Source organism: Aspergillus costaricaensis, assembly GCF_003184835.1.
Source record: "Aspergillus costaricaensis CBS 115574 unplaced genomic scaffold BO79scaffold_16, whole genome shotgun sequence".
NCBI lineage: Eukaryota > Fungi > Ascomycota > Eurotiomycetes > Eurotiales > Aspergillaceae > Aspergillus > Aspergillus costaricensis.
In genome coordinates this window covers 343,833-362,723 of record NW_020291816.1, presented here as the reverse complement: position 1 = coordinate 362,723, position 18,891 = coordinate 343,833, and the positions used below count along the sequence as shown (strand labels likewise).

General features: G+C 48.2%; 5 protein-coding genes and 1 pseudogene across 6 annotated transcripts; 2 read left to right on the top strand and 4 right to left on the bottom strand.

The window, feature by feature from the left end:
* The first annotated feature begins 199 nt into the window (after positions 1–199).
* Positions 200–2,116, top strand: BO79DRAFT_245492 (sugar transport protein). The gene is made up of 5 exons (XM_025685471.1): positions 200–561; positions 617–760; positions 814–1,429; positions 1,492–1,734; positions 1,809–2,116. Exons 1-5 carry the CDS (start codon positions 336–338, stop codon positions 2,071–2,073), a joined length of 1,494 nt encoding a protein of 497 aa, XP_025539419.1. The 5' UTR covers positions 200–335; the 3' UTR covers positions 2,074–2,116.
* A 161-nt stretch (positions 2,117–2,277) lies between these two features.
* On the top strand, positions 2,278–2,408 carry BO79DRAFT_t139 (annotated as a pseudogene). Its single transcript has one exon. The product of its transcript is annotated as a tRNA-OTHER (tRNA).
* Positions 2,409–2,899: 491 nt separating this feature from the next.
* BO79DRAFT_265903 (TauD/TfdA dioxygenase family protein) lies at positions 2,900–4,123 on the bottom strand (the record flags this gene model as incomplete). Its single annotated transcript, XM_025686918.1, has 3 exons — positions 2,900–3,060; positions 3,112–3,828; positions 3,886–4,123. The coding sequence occupies 3 exons, from the start codon at positions 4,121–4,123 to the stop codon at positions 2,900–2,902; spliced, it is 1,116 nt and encodes a 371-aa protein (XP_025539418.1).
* A 1,142-nt stretch (positions 4,124–5,265) lies between these two features.
* Positions 5,266–6,434, bottom strand: BO79DRAFT_195119 (BTB/POZ domain-containing protein; the record flags this gene model as incomplete). Its single annotated transcript, XM_025681112.1, has 2 exons — positions 5,266–5,676; positions 5,726–6,434. 2 exons carry the CDS (start codon positions 6,432–6,434, stop codon positions 5,285–5,287), a joined length of 1,101 nt encoding a protein of 366 aa, XP_025539417.1. The 3' UTR covers positions 5,266–5,284.
* Positions 6,435–7,148: 714 nt separating this feature from the next.
* BO79DRAFT_195115 (alpha/beta hydrolase) lies at positions 7,149–9,099 on the bottom strand (the record flags this gene model as incomplete). Its single annotated transcript, XM_025681111.1, has 6 exons — positions 7,149–7,402; positions 7,466–8,147; positions 8,212–8,323; positions 8,375–8,634; positions 8,692–8,733; positions 8,789–9,099. 6 exons carry the CDS (start codon positions 9,097–9,099, stop codon positions 7,160–7,162), a joined length of 1,650 nt encoding a protein of 549 aa, XP_025539416.1. The 3' UTR covers positions 7,149–7,159.
* A 3,030-nt stretch (positions 9,100–12,129) lies between these two features.
* Positions 12,130–14,427, bottom strand: BO79DRAFT_265892 (aromatic amino acid ammonia-lyase; the record flags this gene model as incomplete). Its single annotated transcript, XM_025686917.1, has 2 exons — positions 12,130–14,113; positions 14,177–14,427. 2 exons carry the CDS (start codon positions 14,425–14,427, stop codon positions 12,130–12,132), a joined length of 2,235 nt encoding a protein of 744 aa, XP_025539415.1.
* Between the last annotated feature and the right edge of the window lie 4,464 nt (positions 14,428–18,891).

The following is an 18,891-nucleotide window of genomic DNA, read 5'->3' as shown; positions in this document are numbered from 1 at the left end:
CACAGCCTCGTAAGCCCGAGATGATGGATAAACCCCCAAACACGAAACCATGCCACCGATACTAAATCGAGCGATGATAGCCGATGCAGGCTGTAAGAACTACTGGACTAGTTCGTTCACTATCTCACCGGTCGGGGAGGGTCGGGGGAGAAAAGCCCTCCGCCATCCGCCCACGTTGCAAACCTTGCGACGTATAAAGCCAAGCCATCCGTTCGCCACCATTATCTGATGATCTGATTACACCATATCTGATTATCTCGGCCTTTGATTATCTGATTAATTGATTGATAGTTGTTTCTGGAAGGGAATTTATCTCAACGATAGATTGCCTCCAAATGGAATCTCAGAAACAATGGAGCCGGATGCTCATTTTCACGACCGTGCTGCTGGCAGTTTCGGCGTTTAATTATGGGTTCAGCGATCAGGCGTTCTCTTCGTGTCAGGCTATGGATTCGTTCGCTCGTCAGTTTGGCGTTTATCATCACAGTACCGGGAAATACAAGGTGAAGCCGTTGTTTACTTCGCTTTATAATAGTTTGAAGGCGGGAACGCAGATTGTCGGTGAGGATCGTACTTTCCAGGGCTATGGAGTATTTGGCTGATATTTTTGCAATAGGTGTCTTCCTAGGAGGCTATATCAGCAATACTTATGGTCGGAAATGGTGCATATTCAGCATGAACCTCTATGCACTAGGCAGTGCAGCAGTGGTGGTGAGCTCCAAAACAGACGCACAAATATTAACCGGTCGCGCACTACACTGTCAGTATTTCCTTACATCTCCCAGAATACAAACCATCATCTAACCTCCACAGACATCTACTTAGGAATGCAACTAGCCGTAATCCCAACCACCCTCGCCGAACTCGCTCCCCGAAAAGTCCGTGGCGCCATGGGCGTCCTATACTGGCTCAGCATCAAGATCGGAGGCCTAGTAGTAACCGGCATCGCAAGAGGCACATCAGGCATTCCAACAAACACCGCATGGCAAATCCCCTTCGGCTTGATTCTCGTCATCCCATTCATTTGCATATGGCTCGTCTGGATAATACCTGAGTCCCCACGATGGCTGCTCCTCCGCGACCGACAGGAAGAAGCACTTCAAGCGTTGAAACGATACCGATCGAAAAACACACCCGAACATGAGATACAAGAGGACTTTGACGAAATGGCACAGAAAGTCACGGCCCAGCTGCAGAAGAAAAGCTTCAAGGATCTCTTCATTAAGGGGAATCGTGAACGTACGTTCGTTGTTGCCGCTGCGAACTTCTTTCAGCAGGCTTCGGGGCAGGCGTTTGCGAGTCAGTATGGAACACTTTTCGTGAAGCAGTTGAAATCGGTCAATGCGTTTAGTGTCACGCTTGGTACTAACGCGACGGATATTGGGGCGTTGATTATTTCGACGGCATTGAGTGATGTGGTTGGACGAAGGTACGTGAATGTCATCTTCTCCCTTTCTGATTGTGTTCACTGACGCTCGTTCTCAACTGTAGAATGCTCTTCCACGTAAGCGGCCTCCTCGAAACAGCGTCCTTAATGACAATGGGCGGTCTCGGCACCGCAGACCCCAGTAATACCGCTGCCAAAGAAGGCATCGTCGCCATGCTGCTTCTTTACAGCTTTGGTTGGTCTCTTGCCTGGGCGCCATTGGTGTATGTGCTCGGTGCGGAGTTGCCTTCGGCCGGGTTGAGAGAAATGACTCTGCGGATCGCGTATACTGTGAAGCTGATTACTGAGTACGTTCCCCTCCACACATACCATTGCACACATTTATTCCAGATCATGGAAACTGACAGACTATGATTGTCAGGTTCGCCGTGACGTTCTCTTACCCCTATCTTGAAACCGCAGACGACCCAGGCCATGTGGATATTGGTGGTAAGCTCGGATTCATTTATGGGTCGCTGTCTGCTGTTTCGGTCATCTTTGGGTACTTCTTTATTCCGGAAACGAGAAAGTTGGAGTTGGAGGATATCAATAAAAAGTATGAGTCGTCGACGGAGAGTGAAGTGGAGCAGAAGGTTGAGTATCAGGTTGGGTTGAGAGAGGTTGGGCGCAGTGGTGGACCGAATTGATCAAAATATCTTCCAAGAAAAGTATCCAGTGGTTAGAAACTTGTTGGATCAAATTTATCTGATTTTTTTTGCCCAAATTTGGATTTTGTCATTTTCCTTCTTTGTTGATGGTTGAGGAACACCTACGCGTCGCAGCATCGGTCCATTTGTTTTGCGCCTTTGATTTACATTAGGCACTTTAATGATATCCACTCACCAACAAATGGGCCTATGGCGCAATTGGTAGCGCGTAGTAAGTTCACCTGCATCCAATCGGATTGCAAAAACATCCTCTAACAGATTTCCAACAGCGACTCCAGATCGTAAGGTTGTCCGATCGAGCCGGGCTGGGCTCATTATCTTTTTTTCCTTTTTTTTTTTTTTTGATCCGCCGTCCGAGCCCCAAGAAGATCATGTTTTTATCGAAGATATAATGCAAAATAGGAAAAGAAAAATAATGTTCAAAAACTTAAAAGGGAATTAGTAAATTTAAAGGAAGGAGAAAAGAAAAGAACGAGAAAAACGAAAATCAAGTTGGATAAACTCTGAACTTAGAATGTACCCTCCAATAAATATATTCAGAGGTGTGTTGTTAGGGGTACTATTTCTAAAAACACACTTTCCCGAGAACGATGTGATCAAGAAAAATTGAATTTTAAACAAGAGATCTAAGGACAAAATCACTGACGTAAGGTGTCTTATGTATCTAAGGAAACAGCAGTGTATATATCATATGCGTAATAATAGGTACTAGCATATCATCCTAGCCACCGGATAGAGGCACTGCCGCCGTCGACATCAAGCTGTGTTCAATTCCATACGCACACAAATAACCATGATAATAACCTCAAAGAAGGCCCTCAGCTGCCAGCGCTTCGGACCTGGACTTGCTGTTCGGGTCAAGGTAAGGCCTCTCTCCAATACCGACCGCACGGTGCCCGAATCTCTCACCAAGGCCTTCGTAATCAAAAGTAGCTGTGTGGAAAGCACTCCGGTTATCCCAGATAGCTATCGAGTGTTAGTCCCAGAATAACAACACAACAAATGCATAGAACATACCAATATCATGCTCATTCTTCCACTTGAACCTGACCTGCAGATCATGGCTTTCAATAATAATCGACTTGAACTTCTTCAACAACTCCTCCGACTCATTCTGGTTCAGCTCGTTGATATACTTCGGGAACGGCCCCAAAGCAAAGATACTCTTCCACCCCGTCACCGGATTCGTCCGCACGATCGGATGAACAGCCACCAGCTCCTCCCCAACATTGAGCGGACTTCCCCGAGGCTGAGTGTATATCTTGTACTCCTTGGGGTTTCTCTCCGCTGCCTTGATGAAGCCGTCGCCCACGAACGTCGCTGTCAAGCCTTCGAAGAATTTCTGGTATGTTTTCGAAAACCGGTCGTAGAGCTCGTACCCAGATGCCCAGAGGGTGTCTCCACCTGTTTTGGGAAGCTGGGTTAGTCGGAGAGACGTGTAGTCAGCTGGTGCCGGCTCGAACTGGATATCGGAGTGCCATTGAGCCGAGTCGTAGCGACGACGGTCGGGTTGGCGATCGTGGGCGAACATCTTCTTGCGGGCGAGAGAGCTGATTGTGCTGATTTCGGCGTCTGCGGTGCCGAACTCGTTGGTGTTGTTCAGCAGGGGATGGATGTGCAGGGTGGAGGTGGAGGGTTTGCCGGTTAGTTGGCCTAGTCGGTGGATGAGGACTTTCTGGAGGTCATCGGTGAGATTGGTTTGGGCGCGGAAGAAGACGACGCCGCGCTGGGAGACTGTCGGTCATGGTTAGGGATGGGATAGATACAGTTGGGGTAGATTGGGAGAGGTACTCGTGATAGCAAGGTCGCGCACCAGCTCATCGGAGTTGGGAGCGTTCAGGAGATCATCGACGATATTGACGGTGGGGTATTCGCGGCCAATGATTGGGGTTGTCTCTTCAAATGCGAACTCATCCAAAGCACCACTGGGCTTCAGTGGAGCGGGATACCGTGGTTGGTCAGTTGGGCCATCCCCACTGGATGCGGGGTGCGAGTGGATGGGGAGATCTGCAGATAGTCCAGGAGCCATGATATTTACAGTGTAATATGCCCGATAACAGTTGAATGAGAATGAATACTTTGTGATTCCAATCTAGTTTGCAGTTGGGACATTGGCTGAGATATATGGAAACTGGGATGGGGTTGATAAGCATAACTCCCGGCCATCACGCAATTGCCGTCCCGACTTGTGCAACAATTCTCCAACAACAACCACTCTCGTATCAGCATCGATGGCGGAATAGGAACCCCGCATCTGTCAAATGTCTTGCGCAATCCTGGCTATGAATGATGGTCTCCTAAACGTCTTGACTATGGTGTTAGTGGCTAGAGACACGCGTAGCCACGTCCGTGCGGAGTAGATCGGGTGGCTATTGTGCCGTCCGGGGTCTCGCATATTCGGCTTTATCGGATATCCCAGATCTGCGCCTGGCATCGAGAATCTGCTCATAGGAAAGTTGTTCGATCTCTGAGTCAATGCATCTGAGCAGGTTGGCTTGTCTTCATGCAAAACACCCGTACTTCTTGGACTAGAAGAGCGCAAGAACCTTGGGATATGATGCCTGAGCTCTGACGTTTGCTATACAGAGCAGTTAATATTGATCAAATCAGTTACTCTTCCCAGCCAACTCTTTTATTTTGTGTTCGCGGAGAATCTAACCTAAGCCAATCTTATCCCCCACCCCCCCAAATTCCTAGATAGATGAAAGCCTAGAACATACTGTTGCTCTGCTCTTCATTGTGCCTAGCAGAACCTGGCACCTTGTTGTTGTTTTGTTTTGTTTCTTTATTATCATTGTTTTTCTTTTCATTCCCGCTCTTGGTATCAGCATATCATACACAGTAAAAATAACTAAATATGCAGATCAATCCAGGGGCTGCTGGGTCGCACAATGAATAGTGAGATAGCTGTATATTCGAGGCAGATTTCTCAGATATAGAAACTTCCTGCCGCTTTTGTCGAAGATCGACAAAAGCTGAACATTGCTTCCCAGAAAGGCAAATTTTACATCAATTTGGGCAGCTCAATGACCAAACACAGTAATTTTATCTTGACTCTGCTTTCTCTACCCCAAGAAGATGCTGGAATCCCAGCCAGTGACATTCAACTGCGATATCATTCATCCACAGAAAAAACAATGTGATACTGAAATGCTAAGGAGATACAAAAGCCTCACATATTCTGGATCAATCATAGGCCCATAATGGATGAACTAAGGCCATTGATAGCATTTGTCATACCTTGGATAACAGTCTCGAAGGAAGAAGACTGACATCTATGAGGGGAGGAGTCGGCCATGAATTCGTTATGATAATAAAGCGAGCGGGTGGCAGAATACCAGTCTGGTGATTTGAAAGACTGTATCTTCCCAAAGATCCCAGCGTAACTTAGTCCTGGGAAAGGAGTCTCGGGTTCTAGTGGAAGTAGATCATTAGAATGCATATGCTTCATTAGAGCTCCGAGCGTCATCGATCTGCACTCAAAGTCGCAACCCCGACTTCCGCTGAGAAGATCTTCACGCATCTTATTCAGACGGAGTAATATCTCATTAATGGCTCCACTCCTACGTTCATTCATTACGTCTGTAATAATATTAGAGATAAAGGCCATTTAGCGTTTGTGTGTCCTTACTGATGATGTTCTCAGGGATTGGAAGCCCACGGTTAGTAATCAAATGATCACAGTGTGTGATAACGTTTGATGTCGATGTTTGAAATTGTGAAGAGAGCTTGAAGAACGCAGAGACCCACAACCATAGCATTAGATCGCGGGAATATGTTGCGGGGATCTTGTCTTCCAGACCATTGATCCACAGTTCCGTCAAAATAGACACGGCATCCTTGCAGTCATAGTAGTTGATCAAAACAGCAATTTTGGCGAGCATCTCAAGAGAGAGTTTTCGAGGTATTTGGCTCTGTTGGCTGTGAATCGCGCGAAGGAATATTAAGAAGGCTTCAATATCCCAGCTCTCGGCAGTAATCTCAACGGAGCCTTTTTGAAGATAACTGACACTTTCCTTCCAATTACCAGTGAGCATGTTTCTGAAAACTGGGGACGCAAGTATCAAGTGCTTCGCGGAAACTTGAATGCGGAAACATTTCTCATCTGGTGTCTCGCTGAGGTGTCCATCTTCGGTTGGCGTCTCGGAAGGCTGTTCTTCGACAAGTCGGGGTCGCTTTTCGCGGTGTTGGTCCTCCTCATCAGAGGTTTTTGAGTCGCTGTCAGAGTTCTTTTTCGCAGTTGTGTCTTCATGATCATCTGGTGCGAAGGGAGAGTTGGCATTGCTTAGGACTATGATGACATCTCCTTCGGGGTCGATAGTATGAGTTGGTTGATCCATGGTGTGTGCCGGGTGCTGAAGGGATCAGGTTATCACTCGGTAAGGCAAATGGGCAATAGAACGAGAGAAAGTTAGGGAGGGTAAGATATAAGCTTAAAAACAATCTCAAGGTAGGTAGTCCAGAGTAGTGTGTATTGATTAAATGAGGGCGTTTAGTAACATGCAGCACGGTAGTAGTCGTTGATTGAAAACTCTGTTGGCCGAGACTCAAGCAGGCATTTTTAAATCAGGGACTTCCCATTTCATGTATTCACTTGAATTTCTAGAAGCTTTAGAATGACTTCAAAAGATCAATTGGACTGACCGCCCTGCAGCTAAATACCATGCCTCCTAGGCTAGTGCCTCGGGACAGGAAGCGAGGAACTGGCGATGTTTTGAGGCCCGCTGCTCAGATCATGACAACCGTGGACAATAATCCAATCAAACCAGCGGATTATTGTGGGGCATCACTGATTTACTCCACTACCAAAACAACAAACGGTACTTGCCTCTATAGTACTATTGTTAACATCAGGCTACTGAGTAATTGTCAAAGTTAGCTAGAAACCTGTTTTGGAACGTTCCGGTCTTTATGAAGCGCTGTTTTGGTACAAGTTCAATTACTATACAATTCCTTGCAAAATTAACTAGACTCTATTACATGACGTGCGTATGCCGGAAAAATAAAATATATGAAGAACATTATCCATAGTCATCGCTTTGGGCTTCCCATCTATAGCATACCTTTACCAGATCCTGCGGCGTGACATCTTATCACGAATGGACATCAAAGCCTTGAGGACACTCACATCATCCCTCGACTCAACACTCCGCTGGAAGCTCTTCGGCCACACATCCTTGTAGGTCAAGTTCGTGAAGAGAGGTACGTCCACCTGGCAGATGGTTCCATCAGCGGGCAACGTGCCATTGGTGAAGTAAGCCCGGACGGTCTTGGCAGTGCAAAGAGAGGGCATGGACAGGGTAGTATGCTGTCACCAGTAGGTTAGCTCTTGCTCACATTAGACAGTATGAAATGGAGAAGTAGAACATACACCGTATCCGTTCTGCTCGAGCAAAACACTTCCCTCGAAAGTTTCTGTCAAGTTCTTCGCTGCGGGAAGTGGAGTTGCGGGATCATAGGTGTTGCTCAGAATCAACACCGGGTTAGCTGTCTTGACTTCGAAGTCACCGGAGTAGCGTTCCTTGGCGAACATCTTCGGGTTCCACTGCGCGCATCTCATATCTCCGTCCGAGCCGTCACTTGAGATCTTGCTCAGGGCCTGTCTAGCCTTAATGTAGGGGAGGACCTCTTTTATGGTGGCTGAACGATGCTTGTCGGAGCATGTAATGGCCGTGCCGACCTCATCGGAAGCCGAAGTCAAGGAAGCCGATTGGCCGTAAGATTTGATGGTCTCGTATACCTCAGAGTTTCCAAGGATTGTTGTGTTCCGGGTTTGCACGTAGTAAAGAAGCTCAGAGGTCAAGGGCCAGGAGCTGGGGAGGTACATGGCTTCAAAGATGGTAGATTTGACGTCGCTCCAAGTCACAATGCCACCAATTTCGGGAATGGCAATCGGGTTGTACTTGAGGTTTTCGAGCATCAGGTAGATGGCAGCTTCCAAGTTCGCGGCGCTGGTATACTCCTTGGCGATCGGGCACAGGTCCGGTGCGGCCATGCAGCCCGCACAGAAGCCTTCGAAAACTTTGTCGACGTCCACAACAGCTTGTGCGTTGCTATTCGGAAGGGATTAGCTGTCTAAAATAGACCAGATTAGGAAAGTTGAGAAGGGCCACTCACTATCCATAGAGAGCCTCTCTGGGGTTATCCACTCCATCAAGCGCGACATATCCCATGCGTTCCGGGAACATAGCTGCCAGAACAGAGCCGATTGTAGTGCCGTATGAGAATCCTGACTATAGTGTCAGCAAAAGCGTAGTCTCAGCCCAGCCGCGATACTCACCCCAGAAGTTCACCAAACTATCCTTTCCGCTGAGCGCATCAGCGACCTGCACGATGTCCCTCGCAGCAAAGCTAGTTCCGATAAGGCTACCGGTCTGATTGTTCGTAGCATAGCATGCCTGTGCGATGTTTGCGTTCTGCGCCCAGATTTCTCCCAAAGCTGTACTGGATGCTCTGCCGTCGTTAGGGGCTTGGAGCGCGATGAGTTCACGGGCGGCGTCATCGCTATAGCACGAAAATGGGATGGTGTCTCCAACGCCACTAGATAAGGTAATAAGTTATTATTTGTTCGCGAATTGAAGAAAGACTGTCACGAACCGATTGTTAAAGGCGATCAAATCATTGTGGCCGCCGAGGATACTAGAGAACGAATGTCAGTCAGCATAAGATGCGATAAAGTTAGACAGCAACTTACGCCTGAAATTCCTCTCCATAAAGTCCGAGGCCCTCAAACGAATTCACACCAGGCCCTCCAAAGTTGAATATAATCGGCTCGGAAACTGGTTTCTTGGTCGCTGGCCACTTGGCAATGTCGAGAGTCAATGTCTTGCTGGAATTCGACTCGGTGTAGTCCAATGGCACGTCTAGTGTTCCGCAGACCAATGTCGGATAACTGGTTAAGTTGCAAGATCCTCTCCATTGGATTTTGCCCAACTCTGCTTGTGAGAGAGCTGCTAGCGAGGCGAGCGAAAGTAGCGTGGGAACGAGAGAAGACTGCCTCGTCATGATGTCTGATGAGAGGATTTCAAGGAATATAGAAGGTGATTGAAAGAAGCTTGCAGGTCCAAGACATGTTGAGAGCAGGTACCCCAAAGTTCTTTATAAGTTCATCTCCCGCAGACCGCAATCTCCCTATGTCAAATTAAAACAATCGGAGTTAATTTTTCATGTTGAGGCTTAGTTCGGCCCCCAAATAGTCAGCCTTGTTGAAGTTCCCGCAGTCGCAAATTTATTTCCTGATCAGGCTTGAGGTGTTGTCATGAATCTCGACGCGTTCCACAGAGACTGGGGCTGAGGCATCCACCTTAGGCGACTAAACCTCTAGCGGCCTAGTGCTGAGATGATCATCCCTGCAACAGGGATAGCCTCCCCGCATTTTCTCTTCCCGAACATCTCAATTGCCCGTTTTGGTTTAGTCTATCGCGAAGAGTCGAAGAACACAGCCTACTCAATATGGCAATTCAGATGGGACCTATACACGTGTTTTCCAGTCTCGTCAGAATTACCTGTTTACTCCTTCTCCCCTTTATATTAGCAATTTAAAATTGGTTTTGGGGTTGAGCGGAGTGAGTGGGAATTGTTGAAAAAACAGGTAGACTCCAATGGAAGAATTTTGTGTGACATACTCATGAAGGAGATTCAACCCATTCAGTTCGAGCCTTTAGGTCCCCATTTTCGGATATTGCATATATTGCAGATTAGGAGATATTGATACCAAGGCCCTTTTGTCCGATGCACAAGACATCCAAGGTGACGAACCGGTGTTGTTTAATTGCTTAGCTTGCTCAGCCACAGATTAAAATTGAGCCATGCTGTTGGAGAGAATTGTAGTCTTCTCTCGATCAATCCTTCATAAATGGAAATCCCACCATGTTTTGCGTTCGGAAAATGGGGCAGTAGGGATATTGTCGGGTACGTCTCTGGCCTTGTACAACTTAAAATGTCTTTACCTTCGTAATTGGCTATCACCAACACGACATTTGCCATGATATAATGGCAGCAGTCAACCGAGTCCCATTTGAGACCCATAGAGAATGAAGTAATCACTAAATCCAATCTCTATATCTGAGTGCAGTAGATTCCGTCCCATGATTAGTGTTTGTGTGGGTGGTGTCTTGATTAGTCTGCCACACCTCATCGGGGAAGTATGGAACTGTTCACACTTGATCTCCATGTGGAGCTCAGCCAGTTTGGCATGATGCAGCCTTGTCATACAATAGGGCCTGCATCCTGTCAAACATGGGTAATAGGCACTTGTGCTTCCTTCCCATGCTTCGTTCGAAACAAAGCCTCATGCGCTAGAATGCGCTAGACCCAGTGTCGGCTCTGCATGTGCTTCATGCGATATTTCTAAACTTATTTACCAAGTAGCCGAACTTTCGTTAGCTTTGGTGGGAGAAAAAGGCAAATTAAAAGTACCATAATCAACTATAGCTTCTCTGTTATCTCCTCATGTCGATTGTATAATAAATACTATTTACGAGTACTGTGAGAGACAGAATTCTGCATAGAATGGATATAGAGATAAACAGGCTCTAGTCTACATACGCAAATATCGTTCTGTCATTACTGGAGATAAACTTGGCTGATCTTTTCGAGCATACTGCGTCTTCATCTATTATTTATATTGATGTTAGCAGGCAATCAATCTCTCCCTCTCATTCTTCTTTCTATATATTTATTTCTCTCTCTTTCTTCTTTTTTTTTCCTTTCTTTTTCTTCTTTCTTTTATCCGTTTTATTTTTTATTTTTTTCCCCCCTGGTTTTCCCCTCCACAATCTACTTTCCTCTTTCTTTTCCGAAGAGGGTCAGCTAAAGCCCTAAGAAGAGAGAAGAAAATAATACCATAGATATTAATGTAAGAATTTTCTAGTACTACAACCTCATCATACCGATCTTAGTAGCGGGACATAGCCACCTGCCGATAATTTCAAATCCACCTTCACCGACGATCCTCCCCAGTAATTGCAGTATCGTACCCGTACAGGAAGTGGAGCCCATAGCGACAGATGGCCGCTTTCATTCGCCCGCTCGCCTAACTTCGAAGCTTATTTATCTACGTGAAAGTGGGTATTAATGGATAACAACACCCACGTACTAGTATCTATTTTATTACTTAACTGGTTAGGTTCTGGGGCTATGCCAAATCACTGGTAATTGAGTCTCGGGCTGTGCAGGTTTTTGATTGTTGTGATTGTAATGTAGTGGGAGAATTTCCTTTAGATCATTCATCATCGCGTGGATTAGTATAAAAGTAAGGGGGATGGCAATGATGATTAACCGATAAGATCATGATTATTCGGTGTGGAAACTATCGTCTGTGCCAACCAGAAAGTAAGGTTCCAGGTCCTTACAGTATTACTAGTAGTGTCGAGGATTTTGACTGGGTGAAGTACTATGCTTACTGAAGAACAAGGTGGGAAGGCTTAGTCGCCTGGTGCTGTCACTGTCCCCCTTTTTTGCCATCAGTTTCTCGTGGGAGGATATAGTGGTTTATTGCCTTGGACGTGGAAAGTATCCTGTAAAGTTATTATTGCTTTCATTGGGAAATTATCTAAAATATACAACATGTTCAGCAATGAGAAATCCAGCATGAAACGCTTGCAAGACATCGAGATAAAACGCCTATGCCTATGATCCAGGGGAATACCAGTATCGAAAATCGCAAGAAATCAACATCAGCGCCGCGCCCGTAGCTGGGATCCAGGTATACCAGCATCGGAAATTGCAAGACATCAAAACCAACGCCCGCGGCTGGGTAATAGAAATACCAGCATTGAATCCAGATAATCGCCTGTCGCTTCACTCCAGGAAGATGCAATGGAAAAAACATAAACTGAGAATGACAACGCCGGCCGGATATCCGCTACCCGATGCCAACTATGCACTCGGCAAAAAAAAAGCGACACAGTAAGTGAATGGAGAATTTTCCGCACTCTGTATCTTTCTTTTAGCGAGGGGAAAAACACACTGATCTTTCAATCAGTCATATCCCCTTTCAACTTACCCATCATATCAGAATCTCGCCTATCATCCTTACTCTTCATCGTTCTTTCCCAGAAAGTCATTCCCGGGGACCTCAAAGCAGCCCTTTAGGGTGTGCATGAGGTCCCCTTCGCGAAGATCGACATAGATCGTGCTGATGAGCGTACCAATCGTCTGTTTCTCGCTAGGAATCGCATGAGGAGGTGAGAAAGTTGGATGATCGACGACGCCCTTGTGCATTGGGACCTCGAGAGTCTTGCGTACATAATTGTACAGTTTGATGGAGGAGGTGCAGAGATAGTCGGGCGTCGATGGGTCGAGGAAGTATTTTTCACGCGTCATCTCATACTCCTCGCACAGCCTAAACTTGACATCTTCCTGCCAAAGCAGCATCTTGCCTGGAATATCTGCAGTCTTGCTTTCGTCACACTCAATCGTGATCAGATCCAGGACGGTGCCGAGTGCCAGGGTTGTCGAGGTTGCTGCGCGACTGGCGAGTCCGAGGTTGGAGTTCTTTCCCCAGTGTTGCATTAGGACCTTCCAGATCTCGTCTTTGATGTGCGGGATACGTTCTTCAGGGACCACGTCCCTGCACATGGCTGTTGTTGTTTCGTCCACGGAAGGCTTTGCGGATTTCTCGAACTCCAGCTGGAGTGTGCGTAGGTCGAGAGCCTGGCACAGCACATAGATGTGTGTTGCCATCATTAGCGAGAGAATCTCGACGGTGTCACCTGCGTAGCGGGCCGTGAGGAGAGCCAGTGAGTTGAGAGATTGGTTGTGCATTTCTGCGGATTGGACGAAATTGCTGACGGGGTGAGCTAGGTATCCCAGTTCGCTCATGTACGCTGCCATGTTGATATCGATACCCTTGAAGGCGAAAGACAAGTTGGGATCGTCGGAACAGAGGTTGGGAGGCAGACCCTTGCTGAACATTGGGTTAAGCAGTTCGGAGCATTGAGCGAAGATCATCTTCCCGAGCATTTGCATACAGGTCATGACTTTCTCCATTGCAGACGTGATTGAAACTGCCTGATAGTTGCCTCCGTGATGCACCTCGCCATTAGCAGTATCTATCAAGGGATTGTCTGTTGTCGAGTTCAATTCGCATTCCACTTGGCGTGTTGCGAGAATCAGGGTTTCTATCTGTGGACCTATCCACTGGGGAGTGGTGCGGATTGCGTAGCGATCCTGAGCAAGACCAACTTCTTCGGGGTTTGAATCAGTGGCTAATTTGGAGTCCTTGAGGAGGCCGTACAGGTTGCGTGCTACTTCCTTCTGTCCAGGGTGTGGACGAGTGTTGCTGATGAATGGATGGAAGTTACGACGGCTCCCGATCAACGCCTCTGTGCACATGGCGGTTGCGACTTGAGCGAATAATGCCAGTTGGTTGGCTTCGAAGAGCACAAGACTAGCGGCTCCAGCGCTGAAAGCAGTTCCATTGAGCAGTCCGAGACCTTCTTTTGGGAAGAAAGAAATAGGCTTCAGGCTTAGCTTTGCGAGGGCTTCGTCTGAAGGGAGGATCACATTGTTGTGCTTCGGTCCAAGGTCCACAAAGATGTCGGGATTTCCTTCAATTGCCCCAGCGATGTACGCGAGAGGGGTTAGGTCACCGGAAGCTGAAATGGAGCCGCGCAACGGAACAACAGGCGTGAAGTCAGCAGCGGCCAACTTGAGAATGTGACGAATGGCCACTGGTCGCACTGCCGAATGCCCATTGATTAGACTGTTGCATCGGACCAGCATGGCTGCCTTGACATATGGAGTGGGCATCGAGTGTTTCTTCAAGCGATCTTGGATGGGGGTGCTTTCGAGCCCCTGCTCAGCAGGGAGAAGAACACCGGCATTGTGATGCTGAACCAGTGCCTTTTGCAGAGCACGATAGTTGTCGGAACGCGTGTCGGCACTTCCTCCGAAGCCAGTGTTGACGCCATAGACGGTATTACCCTCCTTGAGGTGCTTCTGGAGGAAGTCAACACTGGACTGCATCTTGGGGCGAACGGTGCCATTATCGCAAACGACAGGTGTCACCCCATGTCTAAGGTAAGTTAACGAGTTAGCTGAATGCGTCCCGGGGATTCCATCAAAGCTAACAACGTACTTAGCGACCGCCACCACTTCGGCCATATCCAGCCGGTGACCGTTGAGGCTGACGATCTTGCCGGCCATCAAGATAAATCCCAGTTTTGAGGTTGCACCCAGCACGTATTTCGTGAAGTCTTGATGTTTATCTTTACCTGCGCCAGCTTCATCGACTGCTTGTTCGACCTTCAGCAGTGCGGACAGCATATCCTCAGCATGGGCTATGAGACTGCTGTTGTCAGGTGATAGGTTCGTTGGAGTGTCTGCCATCTTGACTAGATGAGTCTCTTGTAGCACTCGAAGCGTTGTTACTAGCACCGTTGATACAGAAGCGCAATTTGATAAACTGATGTTCGAACTCAGCGTATCCTTGTAAACGAAGTAGTCTGAAAGAGATGCTTGTAGAAGAAGTGTTGATGATGGTGATGGAAAGGAGATGAGAGATACGATGGCAACAGACGCGAGTTGAATCCAACACTTAGCGAGCCAGTGGACATGCTAAGCGAGATACATGGGGGTTGATATAGTGAATGCGCGCTCCCTACGCGTTCTCTACACGCGCTCTGGAAATACAGTACCATGACCCAGTGTGAACTACTCGTGCTTGTGGCTTTAATGACTGACGATGGCTAGAGTAACCTCATTGTCGGCGTGAGTGGCATCTTTCCGTGTTCGTTTTCACCCTTTGCCTCTGTCCGCCCTTGTTGAGTAGTGAGTCCAATACCTCAAAATGACACACCGTGAGATGATGTCTGTGATAATTGCCGCTGTCTATATTAAGCAGCAGTATACAGTGGTAGTGCTTCAGATAAGCTCTTCAGGGGTTGGTGGGATTTCCCGGAACCATCTCTGGGGTAATCTAGACTGCTTAGAGGGTAACATCACCTTTTCACACCAATGATGCACTGTTATCGTGAACCATTGTATCCAGATACACACCGAGTGAGTGGTTAGGGGATGGAGAAAAGATTCTAATTAGCTTCCTTCGAAGCTCTCGGCTATCGGTATGAGACTTTTCAAGACCTGGCAGCAGAAAGCAACCCGACTTAGAAAGAGAGTGGTGGGAAATTGAGCCCGCCAATGGTGTGACTGCCTGTCACAGGACTTCCCGCTTCAACAGCCACACCATCTCTTATGTCATCCATACACTCACCACTGCCAATTCATATCCTGGTTATTGCTGGATCGAGGAATGAATGCTGCTCATAACAAGGAAGAAGGGCCTTCTCCGCACTCTTGACCCGGGTGTTGACCTGTTATTGCGGTCTAGACTCTATTCTTCGCATCGGGGTCCTACATCTCCTGAAAGGGATCGTTTCCCATCAATCAAATACCATGTTGGGATCTCCCTGGTAGCAACGTACGTGTTGTTCCTGGGAGTGGGTGGAATCGAGATTGATACCGGTTAACAAGCTGGGACTTGGGTCTACCATCACAGTAAGTCCCATGATTCAGGTAGTCTTTCCGAGCCGCTGATGTGTTTACCAAACACATAGAAAGTATACCGTTGTCGGCAGTTCAGTTTTGTGTGCAACACAATTCCCAGGCGGTATCGTAACTGGAAGTTGGAGCGCAAATGCCACCGTTGTCTCTTGCAATTTCACTCATTTGTGGCATGCTATTATGGACCAACTCGGTCAGAGCAGATCTAATTCGATTGTCAAGGGTACGGATATGGGACATCGGAACCTATCTGGATTTGACAATATATCAGATCAGCCCGTTGCAGGAAGTTGATCTTCTATGCGAGTGGTTGTAATGGTGAATTAGAGCCAGTTGGTTGCTGACTTACCATCGAATGCCTTCCCTGTACTCTGTATTCTCCAGCATAAGCCACGTTAGAAGATTGGTCCTCGTTGCAGTCCAGTGTCGGGCTCCCAGGAAGATAGCATGTCTCAAGCTCATGCAACGGATTTGTACGGTGCTACAATCTGACCTTGTAGTGGAAATGAGAGCCGTGCCAAGTACGAAGTAGTCCTAAAGAAGATGATGCGGCTCCAAGGCGAAGAAAGAGCATGAAGAGACAAATTTCCTTGACTTCATCATAGGTGAATCTCACCCTGGCAATTGCCCATGCAATAACGCGAGTGGAAACGACCAGGAGATAGACAAATTGGTGCTGGTTGGTACGCTTTCATGTACGGACACACAGAATGCAGGAATGAAAGGGCAAGGATTGCAAGACTACAAGCAATTAGACTTACGCGTCTGCAATGGACCCTGGCTCCTTCCGGGGACATGTTGCTTTCGGTTGGCGCACAACCTGGACCCTCTTGCCAAGCAACCCTCGTAGAATGGACGACGGAAAGCAATTCCCGGCCTTGATGATGAAATTTCCGTCGCGGTAAAAGTGGCCTATGAGGACCGAATCCCGGCACACCTGCATGTTGCGACACATATGCAGGGCTATCACATACATGGATTGTACCAGTCCTCTGTTCTCCTTTGTCTGCTTGGCAAAACAGGAGAAACGTACCCTATCGCATATTATGTCAGTGGAAGAGGCGCGGAGAGCCTATACAGAGCGGCACTAGATGTTTTTGATGGGTAATAAAAATATCCGTCGGTGTGTGTCATTGTCAAGTTGCGCTGCATGCGGGATTTAGCCCCAGGGGCGGGCACTATGGTGGCCGCGTCATCTGGCAGACCAAGCCGTATTAGAGTCTGGTATGATCGAATGTGTCGCTAAGGGACACCATTCCCCAGCCTTCTTGCGATGATGGCGCTTCCTATTGACAGATGCACGGACCAATTGACAGGAAAAGGAGAAGCCCGGAAAAGCCGGATCCGACACAAAACAGTTGAAGGGTGGAAAAGGGCCCGCACCTAGGGTCCAAGGGTGACAGAAATAGAGACACTATGGGCGTCAATTGGTGTCTAAACATAATGACAACAACATGCATTCCTGAGTTATACGCATTGCGATCGTATCGCATCCTTCTCCTTTTGGCCCCTTTGACTCGCAATCATGGGAAGTCCACGAGGCCGCTGCGGGACGCCGACTCGCTCCCAATCCTTTGCCCCGGCGGTCAAATGAGCAGCAATCCACTGCAACAGTGAGGGCCATACTGGTAAGGCCCAATATTGAGAGTCAAGAGTCAGTTATCTGATTTCGTCAAGCCTGCCGATCCCGCGGAAACCGGTAGCGACGTAGGAGTAGGTGGACCGCCAGTGAGGAGGCGACTGTGAGGGTTGCGAAGATAAAGTGAAACATCCCGATCGGATAAATGGGCCGTGCAGGCAGGTGGCCAATCAGCTTCCGCAGCCCATGGGATCTGCATAGGGCCACGCCAGCTGCTCCAACGCGCTATCAAATCCAAGCCTTGAAACGAACAGATGCCACAACCAGACAGCCGTCGGTTTCATTCATAGTGGCTCGCTAGGGAGGGTGACGACTGGTCCAGACCCCATTTGTCGTCATCTTGGCTATTCCATCACTTCACTTCCAACCCTGCCGTGCAGGAAACCAGGGATAGCCTAACAGACTTCCGGTATGGACAGATGCCAGAGAAGACTTCCACCCTTCTCTAGAGACTCTAGGGTCCTCAGGGTCCCATCGCTGTTACTTTCCCTATTCCATGGGTCCACATCGTGGGCTCCCCCAACTTCGAAGGGGAAAGCTCTGTTCCGAGTTCAGATACAATGTTCCCAGCGAGGGGTATTATGTAAGACCTCATAACAACGACTTTTTTCTGATGGATAGGAAGTGAGGGTATAGGTATGACTATCCCCCACAGTGATTATCACATCGTCATGACCATAGCTTCCACGATGATCTGTAAGCGGAAGATGATTTTGCTGCACATAGAGAACTGACCACAGCTGCTGTTCTTCGAGATGGACCCACCCAAATAACGTAGAGTCAAGGACCCGCCATCGTTGGGCCCCCAAGAACACACCAAAGCTGACTAGCTTTCCGCTTAGTTGGCACTACGACCTGTCGACTGTCAGTGTCGAGAGTCGAGACTGGACTGACCCACTAACTTGGAACAGCCACAGCGGCAGGGGGCAGCTTGATTGAGGACGTCAGCTCCGTTGCATTCTGGTTATCATTGGACTGAGAATATCAACCAGTCGCATTCATCCACCGACGATCTGAGGCACTTTTTGAGGCTTTCCGAATGTGTGGACTGAGTGTGGTGGGTGTATGATGCGGAGAGAGGCAACCAGACAAAGCATTACCATGGGACTCATGACGGAATTGCGAATAGATCAACCGCCGCAGCCAGGATCAAGCCACCTCCAAGCGGCAGAGGGGCCAAGGAAGAAGAGAGGGAAGGACGAGTCAGCCATTCTGAATAGGCGATGAAGAGTGAAACGCTGGAGGGTCGGCTGGCCCGTGACGGCCTTCAGGGCGAGCCGCGCACGTGGGGCCGCCGCCACAGCTCCAGCCAGCCAGAGTGACTTGTCTCTTGCCCTTTCTTCCTCTCCATCAATAGCGTCTTCTACTACATCCTCCCTTCTCACGGATCCAACTACCGGCTTCATGCTTAGCCGACCCACAGGAGCCCAGCAGGTACGTTCAAACCCTATTTTACATCAGCCCTGCCCCTGAGCCACTCTACCCCCCACAAGCGCCAGGTCTGGCGATCTATGCGGTTCTTGCATCTCAAGCATAACCTGATCTATTGCTGACAGTCGACGTCTCAGATTCAGGCGGGCCGAGCTCGCTGACAACAGTGCATGACGAATGCTTGGTTCCTCTCACCCATCGCAGCAGATGGATGGAGGTGA

Bases quoted from the DNA above. Each gene is read 5' to 3' on its own strand.
- BO79DRAFT_245492 (XM_025685471.1), top strand. From the start codon at position 336: ATGGAATCTCAGAAACAATGGAGCCGGATGCTCATTTTCACGACCGTG. The intron at 761-813 runs GTCAGTATTTCC...TAACCTCCACAG, and splicing joins AACCGGTCGCGCACTACACT to ACATCTACTTAGGAATGCAA. The intron at 1,430-1,491 runs GTACGTGAATGT...TCTCAACTGTAG, and splicing joins AGTGATGTGGTTGGACGAAG to AATGCTCTTCCACGTAAGCG.